The sequence below is a fragment of the Pleurodeles waltl genome, chromosome 9 (genome assembly GCF_031143425.1).
Source record: "Pleurodeles waltl isolate 20211129_DDA chromosome 9, aPleWal1.hap1.20221129, whole genome shotgun sequence".
Classification (NCBI taxonomy): domain Eukaryota; kingdom Metazoa; phylum Chordata; class Amphibia; order Caudata; family Salamandridae; genus Pleurodeles; species Pleurodeles waltl.
The window spans coordinates 884,331,130-884,350,264 of record NC_090448.1 but is presented as its reverse complement, the minus strand read 5'-3'; the positions used below and the strand labels follow the sequence as shown (position 1 = coordinate 884,350,264).

Genomic DNA, 19,135 nt, shown 5'->3' with positions numbered 1-19,135 from the left:
AAACATATAGCTGTTTTAGTAGTTCAGAACGAATTATCCATGCCCACCCCAGGAATTTGGCCACCCCTATTGCTATAGTAGGTGAAAGATCAGTTTTAAGGATCCTACAAGCAGTCTCGGCCGATTGTGTGCCCAGACTTTTGCATAGGGGTACCAACCACTTCTTCCTTGGGGCAGCATATAATGGACAAACAAAGAACAGATGGCTCACATTTTCCCGCATTTCAGTACACAATGGGCATTTATCTGGGCCTCCAGTGCCCCAGGTTGAGGTTAAACACCTTAATGGTATTGAGCCCACTCTAACTTGGTGATATAATTTTCGGTCCATAGGTTTTGTAATAACATCCCAGTACTTTTCAATTGCAGAGACATCTTTCACGTGTACAAATGTTGTTGTAAGGGAACTACCTATAAGGGATGAGTGTCTTATGCCTACCACCCATTCCCAATATAGTTGTTTCAGCTCTTTTTTTGAAGGAAAAGTAGCTGAGTCGGGGTTGTGCCAAAGGGCACCCAGACCCATGGCACAAAGGGTGGTTCTAACACCCTTAAACCAACCAATCTTATCGGATCCTAGGGTGTCCCTTACCTCGAGGCATGCTTTCGCATATAATAACAGCTCTGGGGTAGACCACAACCTCCACCTGAAGGCCAAGGGCCGAAATCTGGCTTGATCTTCCACCGGTTGGAGCCCAAGGTCATAAAGGAGCGGGATGCGTGGGGATGACCTCGGAAGACCAACCGCCCCTCTTATAAATCTATTTTGGGCCAGCATCAGTCGGTCCAGATTGCTATAACCCCAAAGCTCAGCCCCATACAAGACTGAGGGAAGAATTTTTGACCCATAGATTTCCATAAGTGGGGACATCGGGCGGGTAAATGATCTTTTATATTCCTTAAGAAGGGCACCGCCTAATTGAACATGTTTAAGTGCTTGAATATCAATCTGGGGTTTCCAACTAAAATTATCACTAAAATGCACACCCAGATATGTAAGTTCATTCTTTGCTCGAGAATAGCACCACCCATTTTAACCCTTGCCACAGTTTGTGTTCGACCTCTTAGTACCATGAATTTTGTTTTAGAAACATTTACTTCTAGCTCATGCTCGTCACAAAATAACTCAAATCTGAATAGGGCCTGCTGGAGCCCTTGCCTTGTCTTTGATAATAACAGGGTATCATCCGCGAACATGAGCAATGGTACTTTCATTCCCGCTATCTGGGGAGCATCCGTGGGATGTGTTGCAAAATATTTGGTAACCCCGTTAATAAACAGGGAAAACAAAGTGGGAGCCAGGACACATCCTTGTCTAACACCTTTCAAAACATGGAACCTGTCCGTAACCTCGCCAGGCTTACCCCAGCAGACTTGGGCATAAGTGTATGCATGAAGATTCATTAAGAGTCGCACTAGAGCCCTGGGCATTCCCTGTTCCAGTATGCAATCCCATAATTTAGTCCTAGGGACCAAGTCGAATGCAGATCTTAGATCCACAAAAGCAGCATCCAACTTGCCCTTACCCAAAAAAACTGTTTTCCAATATAAAAGGGCAAAACGAAAGGCTTGATCAAGGGTGCTTACATGAGGTCTAAAACCCGCCTGCAACGGAGTCAAAATATCTGAGTCTGTTATCCATTCCTGTATCCTCCCTAAAATGAGGCGCGCTATGATTTTTTGGATCGCATCAATAAGGCTGATAGGCCGGTAATTTGAGGGTACTGAGCGATCGCCTTTCTTGTATATAGGAAGGATTTCTGCCCCATACCATGAGTCAGGAATTTTAGCGCCTGCTGCAACTGCATTCACCAGGTGGAGTATATAAGGTACCCACAGGTCCTGGTCTTCCAAAAAAATGTCAGCTGGAATACCATCTGGGCCAGGAGCCCTTCCTTTGGGAATGTTTTGCAGGCAATTGATAACTTCAGTAGCTGAGAATATTAACGGCTCGACGGGCTCAAGACAGTAGGGTATAGTCACTTCTACTGTATAACACTTAAACTGATCCTCAAATTTTTTTACCCACTGATGATTAGAGACAGATGCTGGACTATAGTGGGCGTCCTGCGAGATACCCCATTTTATGAGGTACCAAAACTGTTGCATATTGCGTTTACCACAGGCTTCTGACAGCATAAGCCAGCGTTCCTCGTCCCACTTTTGTTTTGCTTTGCGTTTTGCCTCATTATAGAGTTTTCTACAAGATCTAATCTGGCTATGATTTTTGTTTTTAATAGCCTCAAAGAGAACTCTTTTTGTCTTACTACACTCTTTATCAAACCAGGTAGTGGATGAGTATTTCTTGGTCCTAGGTTGTTTAGGGATAAATTTAATGAACAACTTTTTAAGTTCCTGAAACAAGTCAGAATGGGTACGTAAAAGTTCGCTGTTAATCTCGTCCTGTGAGCCACAACTGTTTAAAAGCTCCACAGAACTAGACACTAAGGTTCTTATCGCCCTGCTGGCCCCAGCGTCCACAGCTATTTTGGGCCAGCGTACCCTGCGCATATCATTGCTCACAATGACCTCTTTTTCTGTTATATTAGGACCACTGCCCTCAGACCTCTGAAAGCTGGAATCCCTTAAGGTCAAAACCAGCGGGTCGTGATCGCTCTCTGGGCGTTCCGTAACTAGCATATCAACAACTGCAGACCACTGCCTCACATCGACCAAAATATAGTCGGTACGACTACTGTGTCTGCCGTTGTTGAACGTATGCCTGCCCTTCCTATCTGACTTGACCCTTCCATTAACAGCTCTTAGACCCATATCCAGGCATAGCCCCTTGATATAGGTGGCTGGGCTCGACCACTTAGCAATCGGAGGTATCTCGAGTTGGGGAATACCCCAGGATAGATCCTCATCCTCGGTGAGCGGGCCGTCCTCAATACCCAAAGGCTCAAAACAAGTATTAAAATCCCCCATCACAATCTTGTGGCCATCGGTCGTTCTTCCTGATAGAATGTCATCCAACAGGAGGAGGGTCGGAGAAACCCTTCCTCCCTGGAGGCCCCTGACATAAATATTAACCAACAGGATGTTTGTACCTTGGTTGGACTTTATCTTTAAGACAATTATGTCTGGACCATCAATTGTCACTTCTTCAACTCTTACACCCGCACTTTGGCGGACCCAAATGGTAAGACCTCCAACAGGACGCCCTTTCTGGCCCCTAATTGCTGGCTTGCTAAAGTTCAGATACCCCACCCGAAAAATCGGTGTGATAGCCCATGTTTCCTGGAATGCAATTATATCGCCCTGATCTATGAAGTCCCTCCAATCAGGAATACACTGGCTGGACTCCAGACCGGCTATATTCCAGGATATATACCTTGAAAACATATCAACAGGCTCAGCTAAAGCAGAGGGTGAGTCCATACTAAAATTAGGTAATACGGACACTATACCAACAGGGATAGTGTCAGGATTATTACTTTGATCTGTGGCAATAGCCTTCCAACTTATATCTTCTATGTGGGGGGATTTCAATAAAGTTAAATTCACTATTTCTTCTCTACCGATGAGTCAATCATTCTCATCTAGGCAGGATAACGGCCCATATCTCCCGGCAGTAATCAAGGGTTCAATGCTTTCTGGTGCGAACCAACCCCTAGGAGGGTTAATGACATTTTTGTTAATCTGGGAAGGCACCTTCACCTTGGGATACACCGTAGGATAAAAATCAGGGAATTCCCACGTGACTATTGGTCCATCTGCAAGTTGCGGGCACCAGCCTCTCAAAAATGGGACCACATTAGTACTCCTAAAATTAACTATTACCAGATCACCTGGGATATCTTTAATCATGTGGCCAAGCCAACCCACCCTTCTCACATTTAAGATTTTACCATCAATGGTAGGGGGGAGGGGTCTATTCTTAGTAAGCCAGAAGGCTACTTTGTTTTTTAAGTCATTGTAACCTTCTTTTTTACCTGAACTAAGTACTGGGACTCCTGACAATATACATACAAATGGAGCGGCCTCCGGTGGGAGATCAATCCTAACATTATAATTATTGTTGTGCTCTCTTGCTTCCTTATGGACTCGAGTTGGTTGAGGCCTACCCTCTAAGGACCCTCGAATCACTTCGGGTTCCCTAGGTATAGTGGGCTCCGCCTCCAAACTTGTTCCGTTACATGGGGCTTTATGTCTTAAACTGCTGCCCACGAGTATTGCCTGCTCAACACAATTTCCAGATGGTAAATCTAGAGGTACCGTTAGTACATCTGCTGGTGTCGATGTTGCCTGTACCCTCAGACTATGAACCTCTTGGGTAAGTACTTCGATTTTCAGCAATAATGTGCTAAAAATTTCAGCCATTTTTGTCGCTAGCTTATCCTCTACTGTTGCCAGTATATTTTCTATATACTGCCTGTTATGACAGCAACCCACTGGCTTATCAGATCCCCGTCTAATCCTCTTGTTTTAATAGTATGGGTTTTTGCTTCGAGGGGCTTTCGAGAATTGCTGACCTTCCCCACTCCTCTTTTGCCCAACGACTTTCTACAAGCCCTAACTGCTCTTACTGGTTGGGGGGGAGTCTCTGCCATAACCACGGGGCTAAATGGGCTCTCGCCAATTATACCCGTTGAGTCTAAGGGATTAGAATGTATCTGTGCCTCAGTTAGGATCATATCCTTATCAGTGTTGGCACCCAGATCCTCAAAAGTAGACACTATATGTGGGGAGGAACTAGGGTGTGTCTGAACGGGGGAACCTCCTTTCCCTAGGGAGACTCTGCGATCGCTATTAATCTTTTTAACCACCTTAACCAGGTAGTTATCAAGCATAGTAACCCCTAGATTTTTGGCGGAGTTATTACAGTTAGTCATCATAGGTTGGTTGCAGTAAGTACCACCAGCTATAATTCAGCAATACAAAACACAAAACCACGTAATCAAGATGTAATACAGCTAATTTACAGTTTAGGCAGAGTCCCGTGCCCAGTCCAGTCTCTTCAGGCCTCTGAGGGCCACAGAGGGCCCGCCCTTTGCCCGGGCTTAGCCCGGCGCCGCCCGCGCACGTCCCGTAGTGCGGTGTACCTTGTTGCAATTTAAGGGCCCGGGGCACGTAACAGCACTTTCGCGCCACTTGGCGCACAGGAAACCCAGAGGATTCTGGGTATTATAGACCTCCCAGCGAGTTTTTAGCAGGCAGCCTACAACGGCGGCGGCCGCTACTTGCGGTGGTCCGAGCCGGCAGCCCTGTGTCCTTGTTCGACCATTTGTAGGCTTGAAGAAGCTGACTGAACAGTAGAGTTTTATCCCGCACCGGATCGAGGCTCAGCAGGCCGCTGTTGTGGAGGGGGTGGTTCTCGGATGGTTTTCCCACTAGATCACTGAGACGATCAAGTTCACTGAGGTCCTGGGTCACCGCTCCCAGCCCCTCCTGCACACCCCCCAGGAAGGCTTTCTCGCGCTCCTCCAGGAGCCTGAGCCCGTCCTTCAGGCAGTCGAAGACGCTGGAGCGCAGCTCCTGCACGGCAGCGATGGCTTCTCCCCTTCCGGAACCCCTCGAAAACGCAACTCGTGGGACCCCCGCACAATCCACGGAAGGCGCAGCTACGGGCTACGAGCGGCCCACAGAGGGGCGAGGAGGGCAGAGCCTATCCGTGCACAGAGGGTCCGTGCATACAAGCCCTGGACGCAGTCTTGTGAAAGACGACTTCTGTTCGCCTCAGATTGCGAGTTACTATTCAGGGCAAGACAGTTACTCAGCGTGCAAGATGGAGGACTGACGACTCCTGACGACTCCTCAGCTTCCACCGGCCGCATGGGCTTTCCCCGTGCACACGTGGGGTGAAGGACTGTCTGCACGGGTGGTTTTGTCAAGCGGTGGCAAGCGATGGCTCTCAGTGGCTCCCGGTGCCCGTTGGGGTGACAGTCCGCAAGGGGGGGCGTATTGCCAGGGGCAGGGTGGAGGGAACGCCTGGGGCTGTCTCCAGGGGTTCTGTGGGGATAACTCCCTGCCTCCCACCGCGGGCACCACGGGGGGCTCCTCGGGCTCCTCCGCACGCCTTTTCCGCTTCCTGTGCCCCCCCAAAAGCAGCAGTAGCAATGGCGGTGGCGGCGGTGGCAGTAGCGTTCGAATTCCGCGCCGCGCTGCACTCCGACGTGAGCCACCCGGCACCTGCGTGCAGAACGGATAGCGTAGACTCCTGCAGGCACTTGCAATAGCACAAACTACACAAGTATACAAAAAGGGACCAATTCATAAACTGCATTTGGTAGCATGTTTATTAATACTACAATAGTTAGGTAATGTAATGCGGATTTGTAGAGCACAATATCACCCAGAAGGCTATCCTGGCACTGAGCAGGGGTGAGTCTAGCCAAACCTATGGCCTAATTTGACTACTCAAAAAACTAGGTCTTCAGCTTCTAGTGGAATTCAAGAAGTGAGGAGGAGGCTCTTATGTGTAGCAGCTGATCATTTAAGGCTTAAGGAGTGATGTAGGAGAAGGCTTGACTGCTGGATCTGGCTTTCCATGTGTGTGGGATGTGTAAAAGTAGGGATCCAAACAGGCGGAGGTGTTTGGAAGATTTGTGAAAGCAGATGCAATTGTGTAGGTGTGCTGAGCGAGTGTTATGTAGTACCTCGAAAATACTACTCATGCACCAGAAAATGGTATTCACTCACCTATGTGAGGGGTCTCTGCCTCTTCTATATTATACATGTACTCTTCTGGTTGAGGAGTAAATATGAGGGGGACAAGGTGCAGTGGCTGGAAAATGGTGAATAAATGCTACAAAATGGGAGGGGGGTTGAGAGGATTAAAAAATAAAACAGTAAGCCCATCACTAGTCACAAGCTGCACTTATAAAGTCACAACATTCAAAAGGGCCCAAAAGAGTAGTGAATACATTCCAGCTCAGACCTGGAGGAAGTACAGAATCACACCTTGCCAACCACTGGTACTGTAGCACCCTCTCCTGGAAAATACTGGAGGCAGAGAAGTAAAATAAAACCCTATAGCAAATAATGTTCAAATAAATTCATTTATTTGGATTTCTAACATATACATACTGTTAATTCAATGTTAAAAATTACATAAAAATAAAAAATAGATAGTCTTTTATATTTTAATAACCTTTTAAATGTAAAAAAAAATGTAACTATTTGTAAATTAGATTCATTTATAGTAGTTGAATACATAACTTTGAGTACTTTTTACTGTATAATAAATAGAAACATGTTACGGTAAGTGGAAGTTGTTTTAACAAATCAAACAATTCAATTTAAATAAATATAACATTCAAAATTATTAGCAAAGTAGCATTTTTGTATTTTTATTCAACATTTAAAATATTTTTAATTTTTTTTTAATTTAAATAATTTGTTTTCACTTTTCCCTAAACTTTACCACAGACAGGCTTCAGCCTATTGGCAGAGACCTCCACTTACATGAGAAAAATTACTAATAGTTATTTTACACTTGTATATTTGGTCTTATCCCCCTCTTAGGGGGTGAAAGACATCTAATCTACACACGTACAGATTTACTCACATTTTAATTTAGATTTCTGAATAGGTCCCAAATTGTTAGTGGATTTGGATTACTGAAAAACTAATGGCCTCATTATGGGTTTGGCGGTCCCAGCGCGGGACCTCCAAACTCATGGAGAGGATTCCACTGCCATGGCAGTGACGTTCCCCGCAAGTGTATTTCAATGTTCCCACTGGGCTGACTGGCAGGAACATTTTAATATGCATTTCTGCTGGTCAGTCGTATGGGAGCAGTGCTACGATATAGGACTTGGGTCCCTTAAGGAAGCCGAGTCCTATACCGTAGCACAGAGGAGTCCGACCAGCACCCTCGGAATATGCACTGTCTGCAGTGCGCATTCTGATGGTGCTGGGCGGGGGGGTCCTGCACTGCCCAAGCCATGGGTATGGGCACTACAGGGCCCCCCCCGTGGGCCCCGGCACTGGCTTTCCACCAGCCTTTTCATGGCAGTGTTCCCTACCATGAAAAGGCTGGTGGAAAGTGGGGTTGTATTCAGCCAGGTAGCACTGAATTCAGAGCTGCCCTGGCTGAGTACAACCCCGACCGCATTCACCACATCAGGGACCATGTTCCCGGCGGGGACGGCGGTCTTTAGGCAGGTTGAAATTTGGCAGTCGGACCGCCTGGAGTGCAGCGGTCTGACCGCCATTGCAAGGCTGGTGGTCCTAGGACCACTAGCCTCGTAATGAGGCAGTAAGTACTGAAATAAGTGGAGGTTATGTTAACAGATCTTGCCATGGTAACATCTAGATATTTGAATTTGTTTCGTACAAAGTCAATATTCTGCCTGAAAACGTATGAAAAGTTTGTTTAGCTACCACATAAGCAGGAGAAATGTTCTGGGAAAAGAAGAGACTCTTTCCATCAATGTTGGCTTATCAACTTCAAAAGCAGGAGAAATGATCAGAGAAAAGTAGTGATTTTTCCCAAGAAAAAACGTTTTTGACAAGGCAAATTTGCCCTAAATATCAGGCTTCCCATTTTTGTCTGCCAAGCAACCTCTCAATGAGAGTTGTAACAACCTGTTTTTTAAACTTTACCAACTTTATGACATTCACACAGATGGTGAAGTCTTAATAACCTTGACAGATGCCAACATTCTGAACTTTGAGCACTCTGTGTTTGAATCTGCAACTTCTGTAAAGTAGTTCTGAGACAACTATTATTAGATCAACACCTTAGCCCAATTTAAATAAATGCTAAATAAGCAGTAACAGATAACTGTATGCACTATGTCGACAAAACACGAGGGAACTAATCTTTTGCACCATATTTACAGCTAGGGCATGAGCAATGAGGCAAAGGCTCCTAGCTTGCATCGTATGCCGGAATCTGAAAAATTTGCACGTTCACCTTGTGCCATTCCTTACTCAATCAGCCCCAAAAGTTGTACTTGTCTCATGCATGTTAACAATAGAAATGATACACTGAAAATATTTTCGACTTCTCATCAATGCAGTATGCAAAGTTAAAATAAGCGCTGTTGTCATTCGATATTTTTTATCTTGTCCTGCTTAGATTATGAAGATATTTTGTAAAACATTGTTCTAAGTTGTCTGTGTCCTTTCACATGGTTGTGCATTTCTTCGTGTGGTGTGGCATTCACTTTCCTTCAGTTTCTCGAATGACTTTCACTATATAAATAATGCAAATGTACATGATGGGGTTCTTTAGTTTTATAGTTTGAAAGAAATATGGTACGGACTACCCCATAAAATACAGCGTGTTATTATCGAATGTCACTATCGTCAATTATTGTTTTTTCATCGCTGACGAAGACAAATAATCCTATCATGCTATTATAAAAAGTAATAGTAGATAAAAGAGAATCGCCAATATTTACAAATGGTTATACACAGACGCACAAGGGTGAAAACACTGGTGGACTCTTTGCACTGATTACAAAAAATAGGCTTTTGAATTTCTGGATAGTAAAATGAGATTGTTTCCTGAGCTGTTGACAAACTGGCTGGAGATAGTCCAGTGCATGGCCCACCATCTTCTGTCTACTTTCGCTTACCTTCCCCTATCAGGGGCAGAGATGGGTCATCGGTGACGTCATGAGAAGCGCTATCATTCACCATCTCGTTGCTGACTGCACTCCCATTCGCCATAGTCTTCTGATTCCTTGTGAACAGGTTTTGCAGTTTCTTGTTGTATCTGGAGGAAAAGTGGCTTTAGTGAGTTATTTTCAGAAATGGAGGTCCCATTGTTTTTCATGACAGAGATAAGGGAAGGATCCTGGTGGAATCCACTTTCTATGTGAAACTGTAAGAAGGTGGCAAAGAACCCATAAACTATAGATCCCACAACATCAAAGAAGTATTGTAGATATTTCGGTGGGTTGTGGAGAGATGTGAGCAGTGGCTGAGGTCCCACACTGCTCAAACACAACGTGGCTCCACTAGGTATACCAGCAAGGTCGGACTGGCCTATAGGGTTAATCGGGCAATGTCCGATGGGCTGCTCTGACAGGTTAGGGTATGTCAGTTTTTATTGTCTGGTTCGACAGACAATTATGTGAACATTACTAAGAAGGGACTTAGGGCCTTCCCACATCTTGGTAGCCAGGAGCTCGTTTTGTTTGGGTAGAAGCTGTGTGCCTCTACTTAAAAGTGCCAGCCCTCTGCATAACTGTGATAGCTTTGTCTATTTATTCAGCTGCCAGGAGCTTGAACTTTCAGGGTCAAACACATGGCACTGTAATGTTATTAAAGTATCTTAGATAACTAGATAATTGATGGTTTTTTTCTCTGGCAGCAGCACAGATGGGAGGAAGGTAGTCATTAACCTGTAGAAATTTCGAAATCTTACATGACGGTGCAACTGTCATATGACCTTTAAACTTGCATCAATATTCTGCTACAGTTCTTTGCTTTCACATAAATAAATATGAATTCCCACACTATTTATGTGTAATGCTTCGCATTAATACATCACATTCTTTTAAATCAACTCTTGTTGGCATTGAGAAGGCTTGTTTGGATGTTTATGGGCCTGTTTATGGACTTCTGGGTCGATATTTCCTGTTGATTTCCCTCATATTAAAACAATAATTGGCTGTAGCAAGAAAAAATCTATGCAGTCTTCCATATGTTGAAAGATACTCATACAGTGTGTCTTCACAAGTTCGTAACTGTCTCAGTTTGCATGCATGGGTCACTTTTTAGCTATCTAATTCACTACTGGGGGCCCCTTTTTTGTGGAGGGCCTGGGTGCATTGTCTGTCCCAGTTTTGCTGAACGTCATCCTTGGCTCACATGCGCTCCCTTTAGCACATCCAATATTTAGAGGAATGTTTAGAAAACCCAACCAAACAACAATAGTATTAAATACATAATGTAACATGTCAAAATCGAGCAAGACCTGAGAAACACGAAGGGCCAAATGCGCAAATAGTAAATCAGAGGGTTAGTAAATGCTAAACCCCCTTTTCCTATGTATTCATACAACTCCCCAGACGCTTTTCTTTAAAAAAACATAGTCCTGTTTCCTTTACGGAAAATGGACTGCATTAAAGAACAAAAGTTTGCTTTATTAAAAAGCAGTCACATACATGGTGGTCTGTTGACCCCAGCAGGTCGCCATCCTTGCAATAGCCTCCAATCTCAGTGTCCCGGTAAGTAGGTCAAATTGTTACCCACTACGCTTTGGTATTTTGCAAACTGACCTCTTAGCACACAGGTTGGATCGCAAAACACCACACTGGTTGCAAAATTACTAGTTGCAAATTGCAGCCATTATTTTGTGACTAGTGTTTAGTACATCTGGCCCTTCATGTGCAAATTAGCACAAAAAGAAGAAATTAGAGAAATTGAGAAAAATTAGAAAAATAGCTCTTGAAGGGATTAAAAGTATCGCAACCTTTTGGTAGAGATGTTTTAACTTAAAACATGAATATTCTAAAGCAACAGCACACTGAGAATATTTACTGGGCAGGGGAATAAGATGTCACAAAAACTGGGGTAAAGCTATTTGTCTTTGTTGATGCATGCTACTTCACTGCACTGATATACAATTATTTCCAGCATTTATATTCTAACTTCTGGACTGCCCCTAAAAAACTAGTCCATTTTGGGATAGCAAAAGGGATCGCTTGAGTCCCCACCAGCTAGGCAACAGTTCCAGTAACAATATTTCAAAAGATGGGAATTCTTACAGTGAGCAGTAGGTTTTTTATAATACAGGTCAGCTCAGGGGACGTCTGAGCTGAACAAACACCCTCCTCAGGAAGTTAGGCTTCCCCCCAGCAGACCAAGGCATCTATATCCCTGAAACACTGTTCAAGAGTCTGTCACCCAAAAGTCAGCTGCTGCTTTAAAAAAGGCGGTTTGCTTTTAGGAACTGTAAATACAGGGACTGTGGTCTGCTGTTTGTTGCAGCCTCCCGTCCCTGTTTTTGTAGCCAATCACTGAAAGGGTGTAAATGGCGACCGGTCTAACTAAGATTAATTTGACAAGTTGTTTTGTGATCCCCTAGAACTGGAGAATTTGTGAAGCGACCAATTAGTACATAGACCGTATTGCAAAGTCAGAGCTGAGTCACAAAAAATCGGTGTGCAATTTGCAACCATTTGTTTGCAACCTGTCTTTCAGTACATCAGACCCTTTGTTCTACATCTTTGTGTTCAGCTAGATGTTCAACTGTGACTGTTGGGAATCAGCATCCTCTACCTTTTACCAGAGGCTGGAACTCTATTCTTGGAGGCACAAGAAATAGTAAGTTTATTTTGTAGTTATGGTCCTAAAGGAAAGAAATGCAATTTTTTTGTTTCTACCCACCTTCGGGACCTTTTTGATTTATTTCGGAAGAATTTTCTGTAAGTTGAGAGTTAGTGATGTAACTATCCACTTTAATTTGCAGAGATGTATTTATTGTTTAGAATCACTTTATGCAGATCCACAGGACTGACAGGTGCAAATGTAGTTTCCTCTCATTTACGTTTATTCTCTGACTTCATATTTTAGTCTGCACTATTCCACAGATTATTGTCTCTTACTCTTATGGATGCAGTAACTGAATAGCAGGCTTCATCGCTATTTTCTACTAATTTTGTTCCCCTGCTTTGTTTGATGAACAGGATGCACTCAATGGTATTACTAACACATCAAAGTATTGTGAGTCCATGTTTCTGAGGGACAGGAAATTTTAGTGCTCAGAAATTACCCCTAATAACCGCTTTGTAACAAGTTTGGCTCAGCCCAGGAAACCTGAGAAGGGTTGGGTGATATTAGGTCTGTTGAGTGACCCTCGAGATTTTTTGGGGAAAAGGTGACTCCTTCCAGTAGCTACAGTACTTCCCTGCAAAGGACATCATATGTGAGAGGTGACAGGTGTCTTCCTTGGAGGTTCACAGCTAGGAAAAAAAAAACACACAAAGGAGGAAATCTATTTGTAATCTGTGTAGATCATGATCAAAGATGCAGACCACGTTAGTGAAATCAGTAAGTTATAAAAGGTAGGAGATAAAAGCTGAACAAGATAACAGGTCCAGAGTCAGAAGATCCATAAGAAAGTTGATCCAAATTGTTTGCGAAAAAAAATGACAGCAAAAGCAAAGATACTCAGCAAGAGAATAGCTAAAAATAGATCATTTCCAAAAGAAGAATACAATCTGCTGAGAAAAATCATGGACATAAATAGGGAGCAAAAGTTAAAGAGGGCAAAGAACTAATGCCTTGCAACTCATCTTGCCTTTTCAAACACTGCCTTTTATATACATACAACAGGAATTGGCATTATAGGAATCACTTTGCCACATCTTGGATCAGGAAATGTATACGGTCAAACTCTGCGCTTGACTAAGAACTAATCACATCCATGATCCCATGAAAAAAGCATGACATTTCACATCCAGTGCAGTTTTCAAGAGCCCAACTCGCTCTATCTGCTATCCCTAAGAGATGCTTTTTAGGTTGCAGCAGTTATGAAGGAGCAATAACAACTCTGATGATCAGAAGGCCCCTTTTTCACATGGTGCAAAATGCAGCAATGTGCTGAACCATAGCATGTACAAGACTTCTTCCTCTTCCATAACTGCATTAACTTGGGCAAGTTCTCCCTCTTAGTTCTGGGCATAAACATCACAGTGTTTCCCTTTCAGATATTGCAGGCTTGTCTGGATATCTTTGGAGAAAAGACAGACCAACACATGAACCATGAGCCAAAGATTACGTCCAAAGAACACTCACTCAAGGGACAGTTCTTACACTGGATAAGAAATTGAAAATGTTGGCACAATTTTCAAGCATTTCAAATCCTTTGTAGTTCATACCAATCTCAAGGTTGCGCGGGTGTCTTTATTGGTGGAGATTCAGGTGGACATCGAAAAGGATTAGGCACTTATGGTTCAGTTGAGAAGAATAAAATACTGGTTTATTCTAGAAGTATTTTCTTGATAAGTTATCATAAATGTCCCAAGAAATTGAGGTTGAAACATTTCTGGTAAAGTATGGATTGACAGAAAATTAGCAGACCACAAATCCTTCTGCCGTGACAAGAAAATAAGTAGAATCTAATCTTTATTGTTATCACGATTCTTCATTATGATTTTTAAAAGATGTAAACTTTCTGAAACAGGTTGTCAATGCTTTTTCAATTGACTCAACTATATTGCGGCGGGAGGAATTACAGAATTATTTCAAAGAGGAGATGGAAAACTCTTGGATGGAAGCCTTGCGTACAGAAAACGCAACAAATTATTAATTCTATGTGGAATTATTGTAAGAAAACTATACAGTTGGAAGATACAAAATCAAATAATTTTTGTTAGCTTTACAGTAACATTGTAAATAATGCTACAAAATAGGGTTAGTTCACTCTGTCTGCCCTTTAGATTGGGGATGATGCACAGAAAACAGTGTCTTTTCAATTCTTAAATCTAGATCTTTCTTTGACACACAAACCAAAGGTACCCCAAAAGTGATAACAATGGAACAAAAAGCCCATTTTACAGATTCTTCTCTAGCTAAGTCATTAAATGCCTTTCTCTTTCTTGGGTAGAAAGTAAATGTACCTAAAAGGGTTCAGTTACAATAGCACAATTATGCACTGTATGAGTGGGCAATACGCAAGCTTCAGGTTTACACAAAAAGCATGGTACTGCAAAGGCATGAATACAAGCTGCCACTATAGTCACAGACACGGTATCTCCACATTTATCTGACAGTGAACAATAACTCCAACAAGTCTTGAAATAGGGATTATTCAACTAAAGCAGTGGTTCTCAACCTTTTGACTTTTGTGGACCCACCACTGAGTCACTATTGGAAGCTGGGTAGCTCAACCTATGCACTTTGAACCTCAAAAATACAGAAAGCTACAGAAAAAAACTATACATCAAACAAATACACACATTATAAAATGTTTCCATTAATTCACGGACAAAAAATATACAAAAGTCAAAATATTATAGTAAGTTTAGAGCTTTTTTAAATTTGGTTTTAAGACAAAACAATATCCCATATATAGCATACAAGTTTTTCTTTTTTGCTCCTCATGAAATCTTTCTTTTTGCTGATACATAGTAGCCCTTTAAGTGAGACATTAAATGGTCCACACTACTGTTTGCTGTACTTGTACTGCTCCTACAAATCAAGCTATGAATAATAACTTAATTTTGAGCTTTCAATTTCAAATTCTTTCACATCTACAGAGTGTTTTAACACTTCTATTTTACATTTTGCTTCTTTATGTTATATACGCCATTAAACTATTCATATTTTGAAAGAAATAAACTTTTATTCGGTATGAAAAAGTTCATCCATAACTGCAAATGATCACCAATACATTATTAATATACCAATAAAACCATAAATAATAAAAACACCAATCATAAATATGAACATATAAAAACCACATTCATAAAAAATAAAAAAAATAAAAAAATAGACAAAAATCATTCTAAAAACTCTACATTATTACGCCAAGTAATAGCTCCCTTCAAGAATGATCCCAGGCCCTTCCATACCAATACATCTGAGGCCATTTGTAACCACAGGAAAGCAGGACGATATTGCACGAAACCCTTGGGCCTTAGGAGAGGTAATAAGAAACGAGTTCTAAACGGTGCATAAAAAACACAAAACAATGTAAAATGGAGCAAGGTCTGATGGGACACCCCATAGCAGGGTCATAGTCTAATACATTTGTCCCCATACTGACCTAGCGGGAAGCATAAGTTACTTCTAATGCTTCCCAGGCGGAATCGAGTTATGAGAGACCTTTCCCTCACATCCTTTATTTCTAAGAGATAGCGCTCAGGGCCCACCCACATCTTTAACATGATGTAATCCCTAATCATTTTTTTCCCTAGGGCCTCCCCCTCCCTCTTGGAGTCCTGTATTCTCAGAAAATTGTCCTTAACCCATTTCTTGTCATAGCTAGTCAGACCCTCGGGATAATCAAACAATTCAGGCCGCCCCAGGTCATGAGCCGTCTTCCTTATGTGCAACAGCCAGGGAATATTCTTTGCATTGTCGCAAGCCAAACAATCCCTTAGGATATCCCTATTAAGAGTGGCATGTTTGTTACTCCAGATTGAGATCCATAACAGAAGGGGAGCCAGATGGATAGTATCCTGCACAAACTCAAGCTCTAGTTCCAAGTGAAGGCAAAAACCAGGGATGTTTTGTCCAACTCCCAGGAGCCTTCTACAAAAACGATTTTCTTCCACCGTAAGAGCTTGGGTATCCCTATACCCCCAAAGTGCCGAGCCATACAGCAGGACAGGAAGGCATTTCCGCCTATAGATTTCAAGCAGGGGCTTGATAGGTTTACTCCCTACCCTTACAGCAAAGTCAAAAGCCGCACCAACTGTTTCATGGAAAAGCACAACACTTCTGGCAATACAGGGTTTCCAGGATCCTTTCTCATCAAAAATTACCCCTAAGTATGGGAACTCGTGGACCCTGCTAATAACTTGATCCTCCACCCTTAGCTCCCCCACCCTGCTCAGGGGTCTTCCACAAACCATAAAATGTGATTTCTTAAAATTGACCTCTAAACCTAAAGCTGACATAAAAGTAACATAAGCTCTAACTATTTCCCGGAGACCATTCATCGTGCGGGCCATGAGGACTGCGTCATCCGCGTACGTCAGCACAGGGATATCAATACCCTTCACCTTTGGGACATCCCTACAGTGTTCCATCAAAAAATCAGACAGTCCATTTGTATATAGAAGGAACAAGGTAGGAGCCAGGACACACCCCTGATGCACACCTCTTGAAAGCTTAAAAGCCTCTGAGCATTCCCCAGTAGGCCCCACCCTCACATTTGCAACTGTCCCAGAGTGGAGATATCGAAGCAGCTCTATAATGTTAGAATCCAAACCTAAATGATTTAGCCTCTCCCATAAAATAGACCGGTTCACCTTATCAAAGGCACAGCTAAGGTCCATAAAGGCAAGATAAAGGATACCTTTCCTGGCCTGCGTGTATTTACCGATCATCATCAGTAAATTGAGACATTGTTCTCGCGTACCAAGGCCTTCCCTAAAACCATACTGTTCCCGGCTTAAAATATCATTTCCTATCATTCAGGCCTCCAGACGCCTTAGAATGATCCGTCCCAGAATCTTTGCAGAAGAGTCCAGGAGAGATATAGGGCGATAAGACTTAGGGTCATTACGATCGCCCTTTTTGAACACTGGGACAATGCATGCCAGTCTCCAAGAGGCAGGAATGCCCACAGTAACTGCTGCATTGAGAACATTTAGGAGAATAGGTGCCCATAGCTGGGGGTTAGCTTTATATAAGTCCATAGGGATCGAATCCGGGCCCGGAGCTTTATTGCTTGCGCTACTTTGTAATGCATCCATAACCTCCTGGAGCGAGAACCTGATTGCTAGGTTAGGAGCTGCATCGCACACGTTCTCCCGGATATTTCTTAAGGGGATACCCTCAAAGATTTTACAGAAATGAATTACCCAGGCCTCTGGGGCGATATTACAGCCAAGGCCCTCAGAAGTTTCTGTTACAAAGGAACCTCTATTTACCACCTTCCAGAACAGACCAGGGTCCTTCAGGGCTATAGCACGCTTTAACTCTTCCCAGGCTTTATCTTTATGTTTTAGCTTACTATCCCTCAGGGCCCTTTTGTACCTCATTCTAGCTTCTTTTACGAGGACCCAGTCTCTAGGGTGATTCATGGAAGCCATCTTTAGGTTTGCCCTTGCATCATAGCAGGCCTTGTCATACCAGCCACATTTACGTTTACTGGGGTGGCTGCCTACTGAGAGAAGGCAGTCTCTAACTGCTGCATTTACCACTGTTATAGCATCCATAACAGTCTTAGGATTTGGGGCCTCTATCAGGAGTATTTCCATAAATAGATGTAAATTTTCCCCCACCACCCTTCCTATAACTTTTTGGGTGTCCACTTGCTTCCACCCAAGCCGCCTACCCTGGTCCTTTATCACCACTGCTACAGGCCTACCTCGTCCTAGTTTACGTAGGGCCCCAGGGAGTTTAAAGGACACTATAAGGGGATTATGGTCGCTAAAACACTCCCCTAACACTTCACCCCCAGTCACCAAATCTCTGATAGGGGGAGACACAAAAATGTAATCAATGGTGGATCCAGACCCTCTTCCCACATAGGTTGGAAGTTGGTGGGTACCTACTGCTTCTATATCATAAAAATTCAGAAGGTCACGAATAAAGGGATTAACCACAGTGCTGAGCCTGCCCAGTTTGGCATTAAAATCTCCAGAGACAATAGCACAAAATTCCAGCCCCACCTTCTCCATTCTATATTTCAGAACCTGAAGAACGGAGAACTGAGCCCCAATTTGGCACCCCCCATCCCACACAGCGTTATAGAAGTTAACCAATAAAATATTAAAATTATTGGAGAAGATTACCCATACCAACAATATACCTCGGTGGTTGCAGTTGATTTGAAAAGCACCCACTATCTTGGAGAGGAGAATTAGGGTAACCAGACCACCTTTCGAGCGGCCACCAAGAGACTGCACGGCTGGAATTGCATATCTATCATACCCATCCCACACAGACAGCCCCTCTGATCAAGTTTCCTGAAGCATGATAACATCATAGTTAGCCACACACCCAACCCATGCTTGATCAGATAACTTAGCATCATAACCTGCAATGTTCCATGAGATAAGATTACACTGAGGAGGAACCACTTCCTGTACAGCCAATGCATTGGCTCATTGTCAGTCCACCCCTTCCAAGGATAAATTGCTATTGGTAACAGTTCTTCTCCTAGTCGCCTGCAGGTTATTCTGACCCTGGGGGGGATTCTTACCATAACCAAGAGACACCCCAGTACACAATCGCATGTGGTTGTAAAAAAAGGCCAGAGGGACCATACCCATTGAGCCTGCTCTAAAGACAGCAGAACGATGGGTAGAAAGGAGCCTTTGAGTCAGGGCAGGATATCTAACATTTATAATGATACAGTCTTCATTTCCCACCTTATTTTTGGGGCCGACCCAGCCAATTCTTCTAGCAAACAAAATGTCCTTAAAGTCCTTACATGAAAAATCACAGTTGTTGCTCAGCCAATGGCCAACCTTATTTATGAGTTGGTTCGTAGACTCAATTGCCCCAGGAGCAAGAACAGGCACATTCGTCAATACTACCACGTAGGGGGCAC

At 43.2% G+C, this 19,135-nt stretch overlaps 1 protein-coding gene across 1 annotated transcript in view; it reads right to left on the bottom strand.

The window, feature by feature from the left end:
- Positions 1-19,135, bottom strand: part of LOC138259754 (sodium/potassium/calcium exchanger 4-like) — a 505,351-nt gene that overhangs the window by 173,619 nt on the left and 312,597 nt on the right. Inside the window, exons 8-10 of the mRNA XM_069207641.1 lie at positions 9,531-9,670; positions 5,980-6,185; positions 5,184-5,571 (exon numbers count right to left, since the gene is read on the bottom strand). Of these exons, the coding sequence (XP_069063742.1) occupies positions 5,184-5,571; positions 5,980-6,185; positions 9,531-9,670 (734 nt within the window). The remainder of the gene's footprint in view (positions 1-5,183; positions 5,572-5,979; positions 6,186-9,530; positions 9,671-19,135) is intronic.